We start from the raw sequence: 23,613 nt of genomic DNA, 5'->3' as shown, positions 1-23,613 counted from the left end.
TGATAAAACACCTCCTAAACATGTGTGAGAACCTAAATAAATGGTACAAAGTGAATGGAAAAAAGGTCTTCAAGAACTATGCAAAATAGGGTGTTATTTGGTGAAAAATAGAGTTTTGGGTGTGTCCAGACATAAAAACACTGCCCGTGTAAATGCATGCTTTAATTTACACGGCCCGTGTAAATCTCTGATTTGGAGATTTTCTTGTTTTCTTCATAACTGTGACAACCGTCAACTTTCGGTCAAGTCAAAGTCAACTAAAAGTCAACAAGTCAAACCGGTCAACCCAATTTGCCGTGAGTACTAGAGTTTACGTTATATAACTTCTAAACAACTCTTCATTCTAATGAGAGATCATAAATCGAAAAGTGCGTTCACCTAAATCTCCTTAACCTAAAACGGTGGTACGTAGAAAGCCAAACCGATACAACAATGTTACATACTCATCGGGAGTATGCAAGATCCCTAATCAAGGCTTAACGGGGTTTAAGGACCTTGCAGTGCGTAGCCGGACACTCAAAAAGGTCACCAGTGAAATCTCTCCCACATATCTCTAAGTATGTGAAACCTCTCCCACATATCTCTAAGTATGTGAAACCTCTCCCACATATCTCTAAGTATGTGAAATCTCTCCCAAATCTCTCTAAGTATGTGAAATCTCTCTCACATATCTCTTTGTATGTGAAATCTCTCCAACTATGTCAAATCTCTCCCAAATCTCTCTAAGTATGTGAAATCTCTCTCACATATCTCTTTGTATGTGAAATCTCTCCAAGTATGTCAAATCTCTCCCAAATCTCTCTAAGTATGCGAAATCTCTCTCACATATCTCTTTGTATGTGAAATCTCTCCAAGTATGTCAAATCTCTCCCAAATCTCTCTAAGTATGTGAAATCTCTCCCACATATCTCTTTGTATGTGAAATCTCTCCAAGTATGTCAAATCTCTCCCAAATCTCTCCAAGTATGTCAAATCTCTCCCAAATCTCTCTAAGTATGCGAAATCTCTCTCACATATCTCTTTGTATGTGAAATCTCTCCAAGTATGTCAAATCTCTCTAAGTATGTGAAATCTCTCCCACATATCTCTTTGTATGTGAAATCTCTCCAAGTATGTCAAATCTCTCCCAAATCTCTCCAAGTATGTCAAATCTCTCCCAAATCTCTCTAAGTATGTGAAATCTCTCCCACATATCTCTTTGTATGTGAAATCTCTCCAAGTATGTCAAATCTCTCCCAAATCTCTCTAAGTATGTGAAATCTCCCTCACGTATCTCTTCGTATGCGAAATCTCTCCAAGTACGTCAAATCTCTCCCAAATCTCTCTGAGAACGAGGAATCTCTCTCAAATCTCTCTCGAAATCTCTCCCAACTTTCTATAATCACTCGGGGCATCCCGACCCTCGAATTTGGCGAAAATAGCCCAAGAACGGAAGTCTACGCGAAAAACGGACTTAAGGAAACGAACCCTCTGAACCGAAAGTACTATTCATGAACCGAACCGAAAGCACTATTCATGAGGGTCCGAACCGAAAGTACTGTTCATGTGCTGGACTGAAGTTACTGTTCATCCGAACCGAATCCGGCCATGAAGGAGATCCGAACCGAAGGCTGCTAAGAAGAAAGGTCCGAACCGAACCTCGGGTAGAAGGGAGATCCGAACCGAAGGTACTGTTCACTACTGTTCACTACAGTTCCTTCGGTTCTAGCCTGCCTCGGACCGAACCTTGCCTTCGCGTCGGACAGCTTCCCTTCGGACCGAACCTGCTTTCGCTTCCCACTTCGCTTCGGACTGCATCACCTCGGACCAGACCCTCGCCTCGCCCCTTCTTCTGGCTCGCGCCTTCGCTTCCGAGACCAGCCACCCGCGTCCGAACCCAAGCGCCGCCTGACCAGACTTCGGCCTAGGGACCGAGCCTCGGCCTAGGTCCGAAGAAACTTGCTGGAAATTACATTTTTCGCCCGTTTTTGCATGCTTTTGCGTTTTAAACCCATTTTTAATTATTTTAACATGGGATTTTCACCCAAGACTTTATTTTTAAATATAAGGCCCCTAAATTAATGATTTAATCACATTTTAAGGATAAAATCTTATTAAAAAGGAGTTGGTAAAGTACAAAAAGAAGAGTGTTGACTTTACCTTATTTTATGACACAAGCAACCCCATACCCACTCCATGATCAACCCACACTCCTCCCCACCATACCTTGTACTTTTTACCTCCCTCACAAGCCACCTCCATGCTTTGAGAGCTGGATATTCACCCTCTCTCCTCATTTTCTCTCATTTGTTCTCATTTTCACAAGAAGATCAAACTCCTTTCTCTCTCTCTCTCTCTCTCTCTCTAGAAATCCGAGATTCAAGGGCTGATCTTGAGAGTTTCCTCCACCTTTGGTAAGCATAATCCATTTCCTTTATGATTATCTCAATTATTTCCACTCAAATCATGGATATCTTACACAAATTCCATTATATATGTGTTAGAGCTTCAAATCTTCAAGCGGTTCTTCTAGTGTTCTTGGGTTGAACACTTCTCTTCTTCATCACTTATCTACTGAAATCACACAAGGTGAGTTCATACCCCTACATTTTCACGTTTTCTCAAGTTTTTAGGGGGGGAATACAAGTTAAAATGCTTAGAACATAACTACATTCTTCTAACAGCTTTCATCAGAAAAGTTTCACTCCATTCACGGACTGTTTTGGACATCTTAAATATTTTTGTTTTCAAAACTGTTTTAGGTGCATGTAGTTCCACTTCTTAGCTTTAAAATGACTACTTGCACATCTCCATACGATTTTTCTACAATTTATGGTGATTTTTACAAAACCGCCTATCATTTCAAACATCCGGACCAGTCTGTGATTATGGACTTTTTCACCCAAGTTAGAGATCATTAAAAATTATAATAAAAATTATGAACAAACTAGACTCATTTTCCAAACTCTCAGAAGTTACAGAACCTGATTTGGACATTTTATGATTTTTCTACAATTTTTCCAATATCAGTTACAGAAAAGGTTATTAACAGAAAAACACAATAAATTTCATTTCACCTTGTAACATGTCGAGCAAGGTATACATCGTTAGTTGATTATGTGTAGTTGCAATATATGACAAATTTTGTATTCCTACATATACATACATCAGAAAACACATGGATTTACATCTTCACAAGTATGACAAATATATATATATATATATATATATATATATATATATATATATATATATATATATATATATATATATATATATATATATATATATATATATATATATACGATACTACGAGGCTATATCCATTAAAATATAAATATTGATAAATTATGACAAGTAAGGCCTATGCTCATTTCCCACGAAATCAATCGATAAACTATAATAGGTGTAGTTTAGGGTCATTCATATAACAAACACAATATTAAAGGTCTTACACTTACATAAGAGTTATTGCAGCTATGGACGATTAAGATAATCTATAATAAGTATAGTTAAGCCATTATACCCCCACAAACGAACTCGTTAGTTATAATTGGTATAGTTATGGTAAATACATATTACAAACAAAGTAATAAACTATAATAGGTATAGTTTATGTTTCATCTACTCTAGGAACTTAATTACAAGAAAGGAATTCACCATCACTTTCGATAAGCTATTCATATGCATAGTTCAGGTTCACTAATCTCTATTATTCCCCGGTGAACTATGATATGTATAGGTTATATTCACATTAACACATCATATAGGTTATATTTACATCACTTTCGATAAGCTATTCATATGCATAGTTCGGGTTCACTAATCTCTATTATTCCCTGGTGAACTATGATATGTATAGGTTATATTCACATTAACACATCATATAGGTTATATTCACATCACTTTCGATAAGCTATTCGTATGCATAGTTCAGGTTCACTAATCTCTATTATTCCCCGGTGAACTATGATATGTATAGGTTATATTCACATTAACACATTGTATAGGTTACACTCACCATCACCACCACTTTTGATAAGCTATTCATATGCATAGTTCAGGTTCCCTAATCCCTATTACTCCCCGGTGAACTATGATATGTATAGGTTATAATCACAATAGATTTTCATATGGTTAGACTTCAACTATAATCGTTGAGCGTATATGCTTGAGTCATACAAGAATTTAGTCTGGATTGGCTTGGAATTGGTGGTGCCCGCCTCATCTCCTGTTCCTTGTTTGGTTGTGGACCTAGGGCGGACCCATTACATTCGACGTTTTATCTAACCTAAATCTTATATACTTATATAGGCTGGACAATTATAGGGGAAATCTACGGGTAAATCTAGAATACATCAACGTATCATTTAGGATTATTCTGTTTACACTTAACTAAGAAAATATTGGATTTTCTGGAAATCTAACTTCATCGATTTTAAAAAGGAAAACGGTTTCTACTCCAAACAAAACTCTTATGAACTCACCAACTTAATTGTTGACACTCTTTTTCAAAACTACTTGTATTCTCAGGAAATCAGTGAAACAGGAAAATTTCAGCGCTTTGAGGATGGAACGATAAACTGTCAACAATTTATTTTTGTCATCATATTGTAATTGATTTTGTAACATGTAAACATACACTTTGATGTAACTCTTTCAATTATATTTATGATGGTTGTATTTACTTTGAGCACTATTATACACGTTGTTGTGATACTGTACATGAAGTCCTCCACCCCTGGACGTTTCCGCCATCCTTGGTTTGGGGGTGTGACAATAACTTTTGCATACGAACTCGGATTTACGCTCGATTTTCGCCTACATTCATATTTTCGGACGAGGAGTGATTTGAAACAATAAAATTTAGTATTTGAACCTTTGAGGGGTATTTTGGTCATTTTAATGACTTATGTCCATATGTGGCGTATGTAGTGTTTGAAGAGGATTGCTATAGGGAAAGGAACTAGAAGAGCACTAGCTAACCTATGTGTGATTAAGGTGAGTACGTGTTGGCATTTTTCCCACTTTGGGGTACATGGCAAAATGATTTTATGTTAATGAAATGCAATGCTTTGATATATGTAATGTTTTGAAACGAAAACGTTAAATGTTTTTGGAAATGGTATTTTGAAAGAGTGACTTAAAGGCAAGATGTTTTTGAAAGAAAATAATGTTTTGTAAGATCGAATGTTTTGAAAATATGATTGAAATGTTTTGAAATATAAATGTTTTTCTTTTGAAATGATTTTAAGATACTAATGTATGAAATGTGTAAAGAATGGAAAGTAATGAAAAGAAATGTAAAGTAATGAAAGGAATTGGAAAGTAATAAAATGAAAACTGCCCGGGCCATGATACCTTGTAAGAGGCACTGGAGGAATCTATTGGGGTGGCGCCTCCCCTTCGCGAGATAGATGTCCTAATGGAAATGATGCCTTGGTGGATTATTTTTTATTTCCACCTTGGTCTAGACTTGGGAGTGGTTCCTTTATTGGACGTAGACCCTAAGTATAAAAATGGCAACGGTTTAATACCGAAATTAGCCCTTAATGATAAAAGAAAATGGAATATGGAAATATGTCTTTTGAAATGAAATGATAAGATATGAAATGATATTTATGATGCGTACGAAACGAGTTTTCCTTGAAAATGCTTGAAACTGATTTATGGTCTAAAACTATGTTTTGCAAAGATTAAACGTTTTGATGAAAAGTGATAAATGTTTTGGGTCACAAACCCATGTAGCTCACGAGACATTTTTGTCTTACGGATCTCTTTTTAATGCCATGTATTCCAGGTCGCAATTAAGAAGAAAATTGATAGATGGAAGTTAGAAGATTACGAGATAGAGAATGGAGTGGAACTTGTTAAGTTCCTTATTTAATGTTATTGATGTAATTCGTATTTGCTGGCTATGGTTGTATAATGCTTAATCGGAACACCCAAGGTTTTAATTGTAATTATTTTTGTGGGACCGGTTTTATGTTAAATGGGAGTTAATACCCAAATGTTTTTATAACCATAGCATTTGAAAAAATTTTGAAAAATTTGGGGTGTTACATGAATGATCTAACGTCTGTGGGTAAAGAAGCAGGGAAAACTTCACCAAACTTGTAACCTGCATCAAAATGAACAAAATAAAAAACGTAAATCCTTGGATCCTCAAGATCAATAAATAAGATTCTGCCCTTTTCAACCCAAGCTTTAGGCGAGAGATCCCGCCCTCACAAAAAAGAACTTTTCCTGCCAGGCTCTATTGTTGTGTTTGGTTTTCAAGATAAGAGGGGGGTTTTTTGGTTTTAACCCTAAGCAGAAAGCAAGAACTACCGAAAGTAGATAGATCATAAACAAGAGTTAACTCAGTAAGACCGATGTCTAGATTGTGGGAATGATTCATTCGCTCGGTCCAGTACAAAATCCTCCAAATAATGGTCATTGCTTGGATATAGGAAAGCTTGGTGGCTCAAAAGAAATCAGAAACAATACCCGAAAAAGGATATTTGAAGCCCAAAGAAAATGGATATTCAGAGAAGCATACCCACGAAGGAGAAACGAAATCATGCTTAATAGAAGGATCAAAGGACCTGAAGATCGTATCGGAGGGAAAAGCCCCATGGGCCTTAAGGGACTACATGCCCTCGTTGAAGGAGCAGACCTCATCGTGGGTCAGAATCCCCTGATCGACAAAGTCATTCTCTTAAGGAGCAGTAATGCTGACACGAGAATGAGTCACCTTCTTGCCCATGATCGGAGAAAAGAAGAGAACAAAAGAAAAACAAAGGGAAAAAATTACCTATGAAGGTGGCCGAAGACGTATTGGGAAATCTAAAAAGAGTTGATAGGATTACCCTATTTAACCTAATGGCAGAAGAGAGAGGGTATGATTTGACTGCATGGTTATTAACATTGGGCGGATAAACCCTATTAGATTAGAGTTTAAAACAAATCTTTTATCTCTTTCATTTATTATTTTTTTAAATTGTATATGTAAATATGGGAAAACTAACCTCAATATTTCGCAGGTATAATTTAAGGGCAATTGTTATAGGTAGGATCCTTAACTCATATTCAAGATCCTCAAAAATTTCTAAAGCTTCGGGATCCTTAAACATACCCTAGGATCCTGACTATTACCACTAATATTTCTAACACTTGTAACAGCTATATTTTCTTTATTTTTATCACATGTGTAGAGCTAGTCAACACAAGACTTATTCTCAATGGAAAGTCATCTCAACCAGACAAAAGAACCGGAATACCAAGTCAAATAACGTTCATATGCTGATTCCAGAAGATCCTTGAATTATCGGACTTCTTGTTACCTACACTAGACTACAAAATAACATATGTATCTAACACACAACATACACGATTAGCCCTAGAATTACTCATGTACTCGTATTACTCTCATAATCTTTGTAATCTCAGTTTAAAATCAATAAAATACATCAAGACAAGTGATCATTATCACTTCTCAATGTTTTATGTCGGAGATCTTACAAAGGAGGTCTTATGTCGGAGATCTTATAAAGGCTTTCCTTCTTACCCAATTGTCTTACTTTGATTACCATTTAATACTTACATTATACTAACACCACAACCTTTCATACAATTTGGTTGAATTACACTTTGATCAAATTTTGACCAAAACACGAACTATATTTAAATCAATAATACTTAAAATAACATGATGTAAATATAACTTAATCACAAAATTGCCATCTCTTCCCTATTAACAAATTTTCTTAAATGGTATATACATAAAAAGACCAAAGTATCGGATTGGGTGCACCATGTGGATGACCCATCGAAAATGTCCAAAATACCATATTGCGCATTTATTGGTTATTTTGCAAAAGAACTTTTTTTTTAGGAATTTACATCAAATTAAAATTGATTTAGTTTTACTCAGTATCCCTATAATAAATCGAGTAGAGGATCACTATATAACCCGCCGTACAAGAAAAGAAAGGAACTGCTCAGAAGCCTCCGGAAAGGGATGAGCAACTTCGGCAACGGCAAAGGGAAGCCAGTTACCGGAGACGACGACGACGACGAAGATGAAGGAAACGAGAGAGACCTCGAAGCATGGGAGAGAGCATACGCAGACGAGAGGTCCTGGGAATCATTACAAGAAGATGAATCTGGACTCCTCCGGCCAATCGATAACCAAGCTTTACATCACGCTCAGTATCGCCGCCGTCTCCGGTCACTCTCCTCGGCTTCCGCCACCTCACGTATTCAAAAAGGCCTCATTCGATATCTCTACCTGGTCATCGATCTCTCTCGGGTATATAAATCTTCCCATGCTGCATTTCATTCGAAAAAAAAAATGAGATTCACCTTTTCATTAGTTGTGAAAATGTTGATTTTCAACTCCCAAATTGACTCGGATTTTGAACTTATGAAGTAATCTGCTACGAGTTTCCACAAATAAATCATGCTAGTATTGAATTCACAGCTAAATCCATATCAGTCCCGAATTCAAACAGCTGTTGGTTTGATATCAGCAATGCAATCACGATTCTATTTAGTTTTGGAAACGGAGAAAATCATTAAATGAGCATTTACCTGTTAGGGTTCAAATAAGATTTAGGTCTAGCCTTTTTTTACCATGTTCTTAGGGTTTTGATAAGATTTGTCGACTGAGTAAGGTTAATATGCAAAAATCTTAACACTTTATGTATAGTTAACTGCAAATTTGATGAATCCATCACCTATTATTCATCAATATTATTCCTTTTGATCATTTTTGAGATTCACATTCAGTCATTCACACAATGTTAACATGTAGGCAGCTGGAGAGATGGATTTACGACCAAGTAGAATGGTGGTGGTTGCTAAACAAGTAGAAGCTTTCATAAGGGAATTCTTTGATCAAAATCCATTAAGTCAAATTGGCTTAATATCTATAAGAAATGGAGTTGCTCAATGTTTAACTGACCTAGGTGGAAGCCCTGAGTCTCATATAAAGGTCTTAATGGGAAAACTCGAGTGTGCAGGTGAAGCTTCTCTACAGAATGCTTTGGAACTTGTACATGAACAGCTTGATCAAATCCCATCATATGGTCATCGTGAAGTTATCATTTTATATTCAGCTCTAAGTACTTGTGATCCAGGAGATGTAATGGAGACTATTCAGAAATGTAAAAACTCCAAGATTAGGTGTTCAGTTATTGGTCTCTCTGCAGAACTTTATATATGCAAGTATTTATGCCAAGAAACTGGAGGGTTATATTCTGTTGCTTTAGATGAGGTGAGGTCAAAAAAGTCATTTCAAATCTTTCAGTCCAACATATGTGTAAGAAGTTAGGTAAATTACATTTTTGGTCCTTGAGTATAGCTCTATAGCTGGTTTCTTCAGTTTTGGTCCTCAAATAAGGACCAAATTACAAGAGAAAATCTCTTTAGGACCAAAATTGAAAAACAAAATAGACTATATCCAATACCCAGGGACCAAAAATGTAAATTACATGAAGTTATGTAACATGTATATTATTTTACAGGCACATTTAAAAGAGCTAATTCTAGAGCATGCACCACCACCTCCCGCCATAGCTGAATTTGCTATAGCCAATTTAATAAAAATGGGATTCCCACAAAGGGCAGCAGAAGGTGTTATCTCCATATGTTCATGTCATAAAGAAGCTAAATTTGGTGGAGGGTATACTTGTCCAAGGTGTAAAGCTCGTGTTTGTGAGTTGCCTACTGAATGTCGTATTTGTGGGTTAACCCTTGTTTCATCTCCTCATTTAGCAAGATCTTATCACCATTTATTTCCGGTTACGCCCTTTGATGACGTGGCACCTTTGTTTGTACCCAATCATCGTAGGCCAAAAACTTGTTTTGGTTGCCAGCAAAGTCTTTTGAATCCTGGTGAGTTAGTTCACTTGATTAGAGTGAATTTTGCTTCTTTTTTTTTTTTTACAATTTCAGTCCCTGGGTATAGCTAATTGTTTCAATTTCGGTCCTAAAAGTTTTCTCTTGCAAATTTGGTCTCTCTTTGTAATGTATTTTCATCACTGTTCCAAGTAAAATGACTATTTTTGGGCCAAAATTGCAAAAATCAGCTAAACTCAGGGATCAAAAGTGTCGTTTTACTTAAAACAGAGACCAAAAACGATACAAGAACCTTAAATCAGGACCAAATTTGCAAGAGAAAACTTTTTATGACCAAAATTTGCAAAAATGTAACGTACTCAATTGATTATGTTGTTGAGTTAAATTACACTTTTAGTCCCTGACTGTAGCTTATTTTTGCATTTTTGGTCCTAAAAAGTTTTCTGTTGACAAAATTGCAAAAATGGGTCCCTGTGGTTTGTTGAAAATTGCAAGTTTGGTCCAAAAAGTTTTGGAGTTGCACCACTGGTCCAAAATAGGTTTTGGTCCTACAAAACTTTTAACAGAATAAAAAAGAGGGTTAGGTGGGGGAGGGTAAGATTTTTCTTTTATTTTTAGTTAGAAAATACTGAAGCATTTAAAAAGAAGAGAAAAAACAAATCAAAAGGGCAAATCTGTCATTTTAACAATTTTCAAAAACATTTGGACCAAAACCACAACAAAGAACCTATTGTGGACCAGTAGTGCAACTCCAAAACTTTTTGGACCAAACTTGCAATTTTTGACAATTCGACAAACCACAGGGACTATTTTTGCAATTTTGTCATTTCTATTGCACAAGTGCTATTTGAGATTCTTGTACATTTTTGGTCCTTGTTTAAAGTGAAATGATGATTTCTAGTCCTTCAAGTATAGCTGATTTTTCGCACTTTTGGTCCCAAAAATAGTCACTTTTGCAAGAGAAAAACTTTATGGGATCAAAACTGAAAAAATCAGCTATACTCGGGGACAAAAATGTAATTTACTCTAGGTAATCAAACCGACATTGGTATTATTTGCTATTGTGATGTAGGGAACATTCCGGGCAGATGTGTGACCTGCCCGAAATGCAAACAGTTCTTTTGTCTTGACTGTGACATATATATTCATGAGAGTTTGCACAACTGCCCGGGTTGTGAGGGCTTAAGAGACTCCAAGTCACTTTCTTAGTTCTTTTTTTTTGAGACATTTTTACCCTTAGAAGCCCACAAAGAGAGAGATAAAATTGTCATGTTTATTGGAGGGCAAAAGGGGGCATCAAACTTGTGTTTCTATATATCATGTAACTTTGAAGCATGGTTTTTAGATAGGATTTTATCTATATTGTGTACCCTTTAGCTTAAAAAAAATATGATTTTTGATAGGATTTTATTTTTTTGTTTAATCTTATTTGGCTGAGAGATGTTGCCAAGTTCATATAGATATATGGTTTCTTTTTGACTGAATGGACTTAATGGTTAAGCAGTTAATTTGGATAATTAATTATATATGGTTGCTTCTTTTTTAAATCGGGAATCATGGCTTAATGTATTAAGAAAGTAACATCTACTTATTTGCATTTCTTCTTATTTACTCCCAACTCTTATCACGTTATTGATAAATATCTTGATTTAAAAAAAAATACAAGAATAAAATGGTTATTTAGTCTTGTTAACATGGTTTGTTCATTATAGAATAACAATTAAAAATCCGATGGCTTAAACTACATTTTATTTAATTTAAACTACATGTAATTTCTAGAATAAGATGATATTATTTATATATATATTTTATATCTTATAAAACCGGAAATAAATCTTAACATAAAAACAACTATAAAATTGTCTCTGTCTAGATTGACATCATGAGTGGATGTAGGGTCAATTCATAAGGGACATAAAACTATCACAAGTCAAACTCTTAGCTTCCACTATTTCTACCAACTTCTTGGGATTGAATCGCCATTCACTTCTTTTAGCTTGATATTCTTTATTAAAAATATAAAATGAGTAAAGTAACCATAATATAATGTGTATTTAAAGGAAATAAAAAAATTGTTTTGGCAAAATAACCACGAAGTCAGAATGATAAGTTTGGATGTACAAAAACATTTGAGAATAATACTTCGGATTTCAGACTGAAATTACATGAGAAAGTAGTCGTTTTTCATAAACTAAATAATTATGCTCTAATTCTATACATATCAATTTTCGAGTGTTACAATTATGCTCAAATTCTAAATTTGAAAAGGACCATAAAAATACACACAAATTACCAAAAATTATTTGAACAACTTCAACCCCACATCCCCAAAACCCTTGACTTCTTTGCTAAATGAACCAAACATTCAACTATTTCTTGATAATAAGGGTGTGATTTGTCTCTAACAATGAACTCATGAACATTTCCATTCACCTCAATTGAGCTACAACCAGGAGTCTTCTCTACACCTCTTTCCCTCATCAACTTCCTAACCTCCATAGCTTTCTCAAACATCTTTGCTTCCCTATACATATTAGCTAACAACACATAATTCCCACTATCACTAGGATCCAATTCAAGTAGTTTAAAACCCGCTCTTTCACCCATCTCAACATTCCCATGAACTCTACAAGCAAAAAACAAAGCTCCCCAAACACCATCATCCGCAACAATCGGCATACTCTTGATCACCTCTTCGGCTTCTTCAAGCAAACCAGCCCTACCCAAAATGTCCACCATACAAGAATAGTGTTTACATTTGGGAGAAACATTGAATTTTGATGTCATTTGTGTGAAAATCTTGCGACCCTCATTCACCAAACCACCATGGCAACAAGCAGAAAGGACACCTACAAATGTCACATCGTCTGGTGTAATGCCAACATTGATCATGTCCCAGAAACATGAAACCGCATCATGAGCATTGCCATGGTAAGCTAGACCAATGATTATGGTTGTCCATGTTTGGGAATTTCGGTTAGGCATTTCATCGAACACTTGGAGTGCTTTTGCTATGTTGCCACATTTAGCATACATGTCGACTAGTGCAGTGCCTAAGGCAATGTTTATAGGAAGATGGTGTTTTGTGATGTAATGATGGAGCCAAATTCCAAGATCAAGTGCTCCAAGTTGTGTGCATGCGGATAAGCAATGAACTATGGTCACCCAATCGGGTTTAATCATTGTAGCTTGAAATTCTTGGAATGTTGCTAATGCATCTTTGTAACGTTTGGATTGAATGTAAACACCAATCATGGCGTTCCATTGAACCACTCCTCTTTCAGGCATTTCATCGAACAGTTTCTTGGCAGCTTCTACATGGCCGGATTTTCCATAACCAACAATCATGGTGGTCCATGACACAATGGTTTTCTTGGACATTTTATTGAATAAACTTTCTGCAGCTTCTATATTTCCACATTTCACGTACATGTCCATTAAGGTATTGACAAGTGGAATTGTCATCTTTATTTGATTTTGTTGGATGTATTGATGAAATTCTTTCCCAAGATTCAAGTTTTGGAGTTGAGCACAAGAAGATATCATCCCTATCATGGTAACCTCATCGGGCTTAACACCCTCTTCCTCCATCCGATGATACAATCTCAAGGCCTCCCATGGCTTCTCACTCCTAACATACCCGTTAATGATTGAATTCCAGGACACCAAATCTCTAAGAATACTTTCATCAAACACCTTCTGTGCATTATCTAATTCTCCACATGACACCAAGAAATGAATAACGGAATTGTTCACATACATATCAGAATCAAAACCCAGATGAATAACATGCCCAATAACCCCAAAACCCATCCGCATCGAAGACAATTTGGCACAACATTTAAGCAACAAGGGATATGTGTAATTATCTGGTCGCAATCCTTTGCTTTTTGTCAACATCTCCTTATACAACAAAAGACTTTCTTCCGGTTTTTCGCTCTCATAGTAACCCTTAATCGTTACGTTCAATGAAAACACGTTTAAGTTTTGTAAATTATTCAATATTCTCGTACAATAATCAAGATTTCTTGATTCTGAGATGGCACAAAAGGCAATTAATCGACTTGCAGCTAACCCATCTGAGATTAATCCCGTTATGATCATTTGCGTCTGGATTTGCTTCATTTGGGTCATTGATTTGCATTTTTCTAATAGAGTTAACAATGGGTTCGAGAGGACGAACGAGTGAGTAGTGTTCCAGTTGGTTGGTTCTTCTTTAAGAGGTAGTAGAGATCGAGTCTGGAAAGAGAAAGTGAGTAAGAGATTTGGGTGGGGTTTATGAGTATAATGGAGAAATCTCATGTAGGAGATAATCATCACAATTCATATATAAATTAGGGTTCTTACATCGTAAAATTTAGCCAAATTGAGGGATAACTGCAGCATTATAAGTTATAACTCAAGCTCTTAGGCGTATAATGTATTGGCTCAGTTTTTGTAGAGGGCACGTCAGTCGTTCATATTTTCCTTTTTTTCATTTTCGCTTCGAAAAACAACGAAGTGTTCAATCGAGTTCACTTTTTTCCTACAAAAATCGTGGACGATGTAATTTCCATGATATTTGAATGGTTTAGATTTTATAAAATATATTGCCATTATATAAGAAAGATTTATATAGGCGTAGCAGGTAAACGAACAACAAGCTGAGTCGCAACCCATTTTTAATTGGATGACAAAACTAATTCTTTTAAAAACAACATCTATAGATCTTGGAATCATAACATTATTATGCAAGACCCATTGGACTCTATTTAGTAGCTCCATAACTTCTGGCGCAAGGAAACCGAAAGCATCAAATGCAAAGGGTATAAACGTGTGTTGATTTTCCATGCACGCTTTATCATGTTTTGCCACTTTGCTTGATGCAGCTTGCCCCACCGTGAAAACTCCACTCCCCAAGCCCACAAGAAGGGAAACCCCTATTAGATCCATGCATGCATGTTTTCCTCCAACACATCCAAATACTAGAACATCAGTTGGTCTAAGTGTTGATCTTCCTTCCAATGGGTCAATCAGAAAGTTCACATGTGCCTCTTTCTTGGCAGAAACCCCAGCACGCCTAAATATGTCGAAAAGAACATCCCTAACCAGATCGTGTAAGTATTTGAAACCCGGGAGCTCTTTACAATGAATTGCATGCTCTCCAAAGGAGTCCAAACATGCCTTGCGACAAACATGACAAGTCTCGTCAGCCGGAAATAAAGGGATCATAAGGCGATACTTGAGGATGACATGATACTCCACTGGCGACATATGCTGGCCAAGACCGTCAATAGGAATAATCATAAAAAAATCATGAGCATTTGGGGCCCTTAGACACTCAAAAATTGCTTTCTGCCTAATCTTCATTTCGAAGTGAACTTTCATGTCTTGGACAATTTTACTAAAAAGGACACCCGCCAATGAATGTTGAGTTTTTGGAGTGGCAGTGTCCTTATTAATGAAACCGTTGAAGTCAAAGCCTGTAATCATACCACGAAAACAGGCCAAAGCACAAACATTTTGGCTTCATGGAGTAACATGTTGTGTTCTTCCTCCTAAAAGATATTCACATTGTGGAGCATACCTATTTTTTTATTGAGAAAGAAATACCATACTTTCTTATATATCTTTTTGAACATAATAAAAGTTAATGGAACTTATTGTTAGTCAAAACTTCCACCAATATTAAAATATGTGTCGAAAGAATATGCTTTATGTCATGAGTCATATACGATATCATCATCACACATGTTTTGTTGGTGTTTTCTTTGACTTACGGGTACAACTTGATTATGTTTTAGACTTTTAGGTGTATAATATCATAAAGATTCATACACTTACATATATATATATATATATATATATATATATATATATATATATATATATATATATATATATATATATATATATATATATATATATATATATATATATATATATATATATATTTAAAATATGTTAATGTTCTTCGATTTACCCGCACGTGAAATGTCATGTTTATCATTTTTATTGTATATCAATATTTTTTTTAATTCAATAATCTATTTAATTTTATTAAAGAGATATTTATAAAAATGACCATGTCACTAACTTTAGGACACACTAAAAGTATTTTTATGATAAAAAAAGTATATTTCAGAATTAAATTCTGGATTCTTAATTTCAGATTTCAGATAAGAAAGAAAATCTATTCGAAATATAATGAGAAAAGTGGGTAATTTTAATAAAGTATCTGTTCTAATAACAAAAACTAAAATAAATTTTATTAAGCCTCCATGTTCTTCATCTTTTATACCTCCATGTGGACCTATTGAATCCTAGTTAGCATCCACTTAATTCTTATCAAAATTGCAACGTGGATTTCCATGATGTAATACAAATTTTATTAATCCTACATTAAATATCTTCATTAACAAAAACCGTAACATATATATATATATATATATATATATATATATATATATATATATATATATATATATATATATATATATATATATATATATATATATATATATATATATATATATATATATATATATATATATATTTTTTTTTTTTTAAATAAGAAGCAATTGTATGAAATTGCCTTTTAAGGTTTGGGGTTCAACTATTTCTTTAAATATATAAATAATTTTTAATAAATAAAACATATAACGCCTCATTTATCTCTTTTGATTGATTCTTCCTCTTTTAAATATATAGAAAATATTTTATTTTATTTTAATAATTCTACATTCTAATACACAAATACCAAATTCCTCTATCTAAACCTAAACACGATTAACAATTCTCATGAAAAGAAATACAAATAGACTTTAAGTAAATCACATACGACGTAATATTGTAATGTTTGAATTAGTAACTTTAATGAGAAATAGTCTTTCTTAAACGATTTTTCTTATGAGAAAAATACAAATATAAACATATTTCTAATCATTTTACAAGAATTAGCAGAAAATTACACGATTTCCACTAATAACCATTCATTCGTAGGAACAATGTAAAATAGGGATGAGTATTACGAAAAGAAGATGCGCGAAAACACTGAAAATGGAAAACCTCATTAAATCACCATGAAAAGTTTTTCAATTTGCTAATTTGTCATCCAATAGTTTTTTGGAATTTCAAAAAAAGAAAGTTTGAAAAGTTCTTAAAAAGCTTTTATTGTGGACGTTCTTAGACGTTTTTTAGAATTAGATTTATTATTTGTGCTTGAAATTGTTAAACTAGATTTGGTGTTCATTGTATTGGAAATTTATATATACACACTATATCTATATCTAATATAACCTAAATAATAAATATATAACATAACATATTACTAATAAAACAAAACAAAATAAAATATATAAAAGGGTTATATAGGGTAAATTTAGAATCACCCTTGAAATTTAGCATATGATTCTTACAGGTTTGTACTTGATATAAAGGTACATCAAGTCAGTCTACCTGTTGCTGCACTTAAAGTCTCCAAACTACCAAAAAAAAAAAAACTTCATGCTTCCATATTTGTTGCATTAGCACAAAATAACAACATAAACATATACTCTAAACCACCACCACCACCACCACCAGAAGATTACTCCGGTGAGGACTTAGCGGTATCCACCACCATGGCTGGTGCTTCCTCCAAGCAACTGGTGTCATCACTAATCACACCACCACTCATGAGTTTTTCAACTTCTTCATTCGTATATATATGAATCTTTGTAGCCATTCGTGCAAATTCCCTACATAAAACATTCATAAAATCATTATTGTTAAAATTAAATTGATTGTTTTTTATAATTCAAGATTCTTATGTAGTGATTCTTGATAGGATTTAGACTTACTCCCATGGATCATCTCCTACAACCATCATGTCATTCTCTTCATCGGTATAGAGTAATCGCCATCCACCATCACGATTTTTTAACAAACCTTCCATTTGAAATAGTGCCTCTAGCTCGCTAAATAGTTCTTCATAACTTGACATTTTTGAAAGATGAATGGCTCTTCCAACTTTGTTTCCTTGTTTATGAACCTTTGACATGAAAAAAGGAAAAAAATTCAAACTTGAAGGTCTAATTTGTGTATAAAAAGGTAAGTTTGATGGATAAAGGTAGCGTTTGGTATGCAGTAATCGTAAAAGGAATGGAATGGAGCACTACGACGAAAATGAAAAAAATGTTCTTTGCTTGGAACAATGGAATGGAATGTAGCATTCCTAACGGAATTTGATTCCTTCTCCGGTTCTCATTTCCTTTCCATGATTAAAAGTTGATACAATCTTGAGTTATAATAATATTAAAAAAATTACAAAACTTCAATTGAATTAATTTTGTTTTTTTTCTCTATAAATAACTAGTAGATTTTGATAAGATTTCATGGTATTTAATTAAATTTTTGTAAACAACTTTTTAACGTTATAAATAATTTTTTTTACTACATAAAATACATATAATATATATTTCTAACGACATGAAATATTTTTTATGAAACTTATTTCCCTATATATATCTTATTTGATTAAAGTTTATTTTAGAAAATAGTGTCAAAATTGAAAAAAGTAAAAACTTAGTGTATTTGCGACACTTTTTTTCAAATTTGGCACGTCAGCATGCCATGTTAACATGCCACGTCATCAATTTAATTTAAAATTATGTTTTAACTATACATAAGAAACGTGTTTAAATGGATTACTTCAATCCTTCAAGCCAACCAAAATGATAATGGAATGTAATAATCCATTCCATTACCTTACTCATTCCATTCCTTTCTAATTCCATTCCATCATACCAAACAAACCTTACCTTAATGCAACTTCTCTTGCTTAAACTTTGAGCATCTGGTGTCGAATTCACTCCATTCAAATGAAAACCAAATAGTTTACAACTACTCCCATTACTATCAGAACCACCATCATCTTTCTCACTTCCTGAATTCGGTTCAACGGTTTTAGGAACTTGAAGTTGTAATTTCAACGCGCTGACATCATCCCTCATAACCCCATTTCCAAAACCCTCACGATTAATAGGGAACCCAGTCATAGGCAACACAGGGGGCAAATTTGGAAAACAAAAGTTCCTACCACCTTCAGAAGCAAGTGGATAGAACCCGGGGTTATTTGGTATATTGGTTCTTGGTGGGCCCCAAGAACCGTTTATTTTTCCAGTTAAAGATCTCATTGAGCAAATTTCTTGACCTTGCAAGACCTTTGGGAATCTGTTTTCAGATCCCAAAAAGCCTGAATGATGATGATGATTCCTCATAAGTTCACTCACAATGTTTGTACTTCTTCCTGTTAATAACATTTGACTTGGAGTAAAACCCGTATGCATCGAGGGTTGTACTTGTACTCCATGCATTGAGGGTTGTACACCGAAGTTCAACGAGTTGTTTATCGTGCCACCTATATTTTCTTGACCTTGCAAGACCTTAGAGGATCTTGTTGACTCCTCAAAGTCTAAACATCCACCCCATGCTGCATAAAAGAAACAAGATTATCAAGAAAAGTTTCAAGATTTTAACTTTTTTGAAATTTATAATCAAGAAAGTTGGATACCATTTACGGGGTGTTCAGATGGAGATGAATGAAGATTTGCCCGAAGTTTCTTGAATCTTAGAGAAGGGTGAATGCTTAAAAGTGGGACAGATGCACCCGAAAGATCAATCTCCCATGGAGAGATTCGTTCTTGATTACTGTTACCAACATCTTCATCCCACCTCACCTATTCAAATGGATTTGATATTTAAAGAATGAATGTATAAAATAATAAAACTAGTTTCTTTATATGAAGTTGAAATGTGAAGTACCATTAGGCATCTCCATTTTGATTTCGACCATTTGTAAGGATCCATGTCACTTACACCGGTCACAGTGCCTCTAAACCTGCAAGAAAATGATCAAAGATTCTTGTTTGAGGGACAACGAACAAATAAACGTGTCATTTTTGTAACATCCCCAAACATACGTACCAAAATATTATCTGCTTCGAGAAACCCGACACAAGGAAACGAGGACTTCCCAGGGAGTCACCCATCCTGATACTACTGCTCTCGCCTGAGCACGCTTAACTGTGGAGTTCTGATGGGATCTGTTGTGCTTACTGCCTTAAAACGCATCTTGGAAGGAGAGTTATTCACAACCTTATAAGAAACATTTTATTCCCCTTTACAGTCGAAATGGGAGCCAGACTGGTTTTGTACTCTCATCCCACCCCTAAAGGGGTGGGATGGGAGTATAAAACTAGTCACACATCAACTGTAAGGGGAATTAAGCATTTCTTATAAGGTTGTGGATAGCTCTCCTTTCCAAGACGTGTTTTAAGGCAGTGAGCACAACAAATCCCATCAGAACTTTACAGTTAAGCATGCTCAGGCGAGAGCAGTAGTATCAGGATGGGTGACTCCCTGGGAAGTCCTTGTTTCCTAGTGTCGGGTTTCACGAAGCAGACAATATTTTGGTACGTACGTCTGGAGATGTTACAATCTTTGTATCTAAGATACCTTCTTTCAGGAGATTCGTCCATACTGAATCTCATTTTGAACCTTGTTCCATTTGTTATCATATTGTTAATGCAATCCATATACTTCACATATGGAACAACAAAATCGGCTCGATTAGACCTACATGGAAATTAAAAGTTTAGAGTAGTAAATCATCAAAAAGATGTAATCTTTACAAAAATGTTTATCGATCTAATATTTCACCTTGGACTATAGAAAACATCAAAGGTGGTGTTGGTAGATACTGCATTAGCTACAGGGGCAAGAATGTCCATGAAGGAATTTGAGTTGGGCATAATTGTATCAGGAAGAACATTTCTTGGTCTTGTGGCTCTTCGTGTTCCCAGCCTTAATTCACCTCCTTCACCCCTAAAATGATTATATAAAATGGATTAATGTAAGCTAAAAGATATTGTAAAGTTTCCTATAATCCCATTTAGCATTTATATTCAATTTATAATTTGGTTATTGGTTTTAATGGCTAACGATATTAAAATATTGAAACGTAAAGCAAAAGAAAAAGATAAAATTCTTTCTGGAGACCAAAAGAATAATCTCCAAGTTCTTGTATCCATACACATTACACAATACCAACTTAATACATTTTTTATGCTTTCCAAATATAATAAAAAAAAAAGGGAAAAAAAATCTTTTTTTTTCTTATCTAAATTTCAACAAAACAATCCACCGACAAAAGATTTTGGTTTTCCAAATTGGAATCTTGTTTTTTCGTGGTGTCTCCCCAAATTTGCACTTTTCTACTTTTATATTTCTTTTTTAAACCTCTAAATTTATCTTATTAAACCCGAAAAGATGCATAAAATTCTCATTGAATGGTGTAACGATACCTTAGAAAGAGAACTGCATCCCCAGAAACGAGATTCTTCTGGCTTACAAAAATGCTCCACCCTGTAGTAAGCAAATGTCGCCTCGGTTGACCTAAAAACACAAAACCCAATTCCCAAATTTAAAATTCAATGTGTTAAAATCGATAAAAAGTATGGAAATTTTCAAACAAATCGATCGAAATTCAATCGCACACCTCTATAAATGTGTCTAAACTTCCACTCAACTCCATGGAGATCTTTCGCCACTAGTTCTTGGCTTGGCCTTTGCTGTTTATAATCCTGAAATGGAAGTAATTTACGTAATTTAGTTATATAAAGTTTAATTAGAGATAAAATTGATCTAATTATGAAAAAAAAACCCACAAAGAAAAATTAAAAAAAGATCACACCAGAGGTGGAAAACAATCTTCAGCGGCTCTTCTGGGTACAGAGAATCCGCCATGGGTGGATGTATCAGATGCGGTTAGTGTTTTGCAGAACATTTGAGGGGTTGATTTCGCAAGTGTCCCACCACCACCTTCTTCTTCCCCTTCTTGCAAATTTTTATCAGTTAACTACAAATCATGATGAACAAATATAGAAAATTTAGCTCAATTTTGCAAGAATTCACTTAAGATAACGAGTACACCTCAATTACCCAAAAAGGAAGCAACAAGGTAATGAAAGATTAAAGGTAAACTTATGGAAATTTACTAATGAATTAATTATACCTCTGGAAGTGGGAGGAGAGTAAGTTTTGTATAGATTTCATCATTCTCCTTGTTGGCCTGTTTTTAGAATTGGGTGAAACATCAAAAGGAAATGAGTCAAAAATCAAAATTGAGTGAATTGGATAAAGAAAAGGGGAAATCAGGAAACTTACAAGCAATTGAACATCAACAACTTTGCAAAAGATTTGAGGTTGAAGGCCAAAAGAGGGAACTTCAGTGGGTGAGAATTGAATAGATGAATGAGAAGCAATTTGTTCCAAATGACCTTGTGGGAAATAAACAACCACATTTCCTTTGTTTGGGAGAGTTGTAAGAGGCCCAGCACAAGCATGCCAAAGCTCCATGTAAACCGAAGATTCAAAATTCGGATTTGATGATTTTAAGGATGAATTCGAGGAGTTTGAGGAAGCTGATAAAGACGAATCCCCTCCATTTCCACTCGAATCAACGCTATAAACCTGTTCCCCAGCTTCAATTCCGTTCACTGCATGATTCAGATCAATTTCCATCGCAAAACCCAAGTTCAGTTTCTCAGAAATTTCTCAAAAACAAGTGGTTATTCAGATAATTCAAGATAAGGGGAGAAATGATGAAGCAAAATCATGCAAGAACACAAATAAATGAGATGGTTTTCTTTATGGTATCCAACAGGATGATGATGAAACAAAAGGGGAGAAAATTTATCAAGATTTGAGAGAATGATTGCCACCCCATTATCTGGTTTCGAGAGTTGGGTGGGATTGATTTTGAAGAAGGGAGCAAGACATGGACAAATGCAAAGGCAGCACAGAAACCAAAGGGAAAAAAGCCAAACGGGTGGTGTCTTTCTCGCTTTTTAGAGAGGAAAGATTACAGTATTTTAGTTGGGGGGAGGGGACAAGGTGAGACCGTACAATGTAACCCACACACTCTTTCTCCTTTTGCTTTAAAAAAAATTAAAAATTAAAAATTAAATTAAAATTTTGTATAGTATATGGGAATTCTATTGAAAGATCTTTATAGGAAGTTTAATAAACAAATTTAGAAAAGTAATGGGTTGTTTTTGGAAATGTTCTCCATTGAAAAGAACTACTACCAAAAAAGAATTGATTATTGATAAATACACAAACGTTTGCATAAAAGATGAATTCAATAGAGGATGAGGACACTTCACCAAAAAAGTAAAAGGAGGTTTGGAATTTCCCAATTGAATGCCAACAACATATGCATTAACTCCCCAATTTAATTGCTTGGTGATAAACACTAAAACCAACAACTTCATTATAACTTTTGGGCAAACTTCGAATATGACTTTATTAATATATGTAACTATAAACAGTAAATAGATTGTGTTTTTATTTGGTAGATTTAATATATATATATATATATATATATATATATATATATATATATATATATATATATATATATATATATATATATATATATATATGAGAGTTAATGTCATAAAAGCCTTTAACTTTCAGGGTTTTGCCAAAAATTGAATTTTATGTTCGTTTTGGCCCTCACATTTTCCGAAAAATGTTCGGTTTTACCTTTTTACCGGTGATAACATGTTTTCCAGGTTACCATTATATTAACTTCGTAAAAACCCCTTAAGTTTATAGTTTTTTACGTTAATTTTATAATTTTTTTTTTACACTTTTACACTAAGTTTTTTTTTTTTTTCATAATATATGTATTCATCCAGAAAAATCGTATTTTTTTTTCTATGAGAATGACGAATATGGATGATGTTTATTGTACGAATGTGTGTG

The 23,613-nt window shown here is 34.4% G+C and overlaps 3 protein-coding genes across 3 annotated transcripts; 1 reads left to right on the top strand and 2 right to left on the bottom strand.

Annotated features, from left to right (window-relative positions):
- Positions 1-7,912: 7,912 nt before the first annotated feature.
- Positions 7,913-11,306, top strand: LOC111877504 (general transcription factor IIH subunit 2). Its single transcript, XM_023874025.3, has 4 exons — positions 7,913-8,272; positions 8,777-9,238; positions 9,489-9,858; positions 10,895-11,306. Exons 1-4 carry the CDS (start codon positions 7,982-7,984, stop codon positions 11,029-11,031), a joined length of 1,260 nt encoding a protein of 419 aa, XP_023729793.1. The 5' UTR covers positions 7,913-7,981; the 3' UTR covers positions 11,032-11,306.
- A 677-nt stretch (positions 11,307-11,983) lies between these two features.
- On the bottom strand, positions 11,984-14,347 carry LOC111877505 (pentatricopeptide repeat-containing protein At2g22410, mitochondrial). The gene is made up of 2 exons (XM_023874026.3): positions 14,170-14,347; positions 11,984-14,061 (listed from the first exon to the last, which is right to left on the bottom strand). The coding sequence occupies exons 1-2, from the start codon at positions 14,206-14,208 to the stop codon at positions 12,136-12,138; spliced, it is 1,965 nt and encodes a 654-aa protein (XP_023729794.1). The 5' UTR covers positions 14,209-14,347; the 3' UTR covers positions 11,984-12,135.
- Positions 14,348-17,135: 2,788 nt separating this feature from the next.
- LOC111877506 (auxin response factor 4) lies at positions 17,136-22,767 on the bottom strand. The gene is made up of 12 exons (XM_023874027.3): positions 22,009-22,767; positions 21,857-21,913; positions 21,536-21,700; positions 21,341-21,425; positions 21,147-21,237; positions 20,503-20,667; positions 20,299-20,418; positions 19,606-19,681; positions 19,355-19,520; positions 18,603-19,273; positions 17,643-17,833; positions 17,136-17,540 (listed from the first exon to the last, which is right to left on the bottom strand). Exons 1-12 carry the CDS (start codon positions 22,363-22,365, stop codon positions 17,390-17,392), a joined length of 2,295 nt encoding a protein of 764 aa, XP_023729795.1. The 5' UTR covers positions 22,366-22,767; the 3' UTR covers positions 17,136-17,389.
- Between the last annotated feature and the right edge of the window lie 846 nt (positions 22,768-23,613).

This window comes from Lactuca sativa, chromosome 6 (genome assembly GCF_002870075.4).
Source record: "Lactuca sativa cultivar Salinas chromosome 6, Lsat_Salinas_v11, whole genome shotgun sequence".
In the NCBI taxonomy this organism is placed as follows: Eukaryota; Viridiplantae; Streptophyta; class Magnoliopsida; order Asterales; family Asteraceae; genus Lactuca; species Lactuca sativa.
Note: the sequence above shows the minus strand (reverse complement) of the source record. Positions and strands in the feature narration are given on the sequence as shown.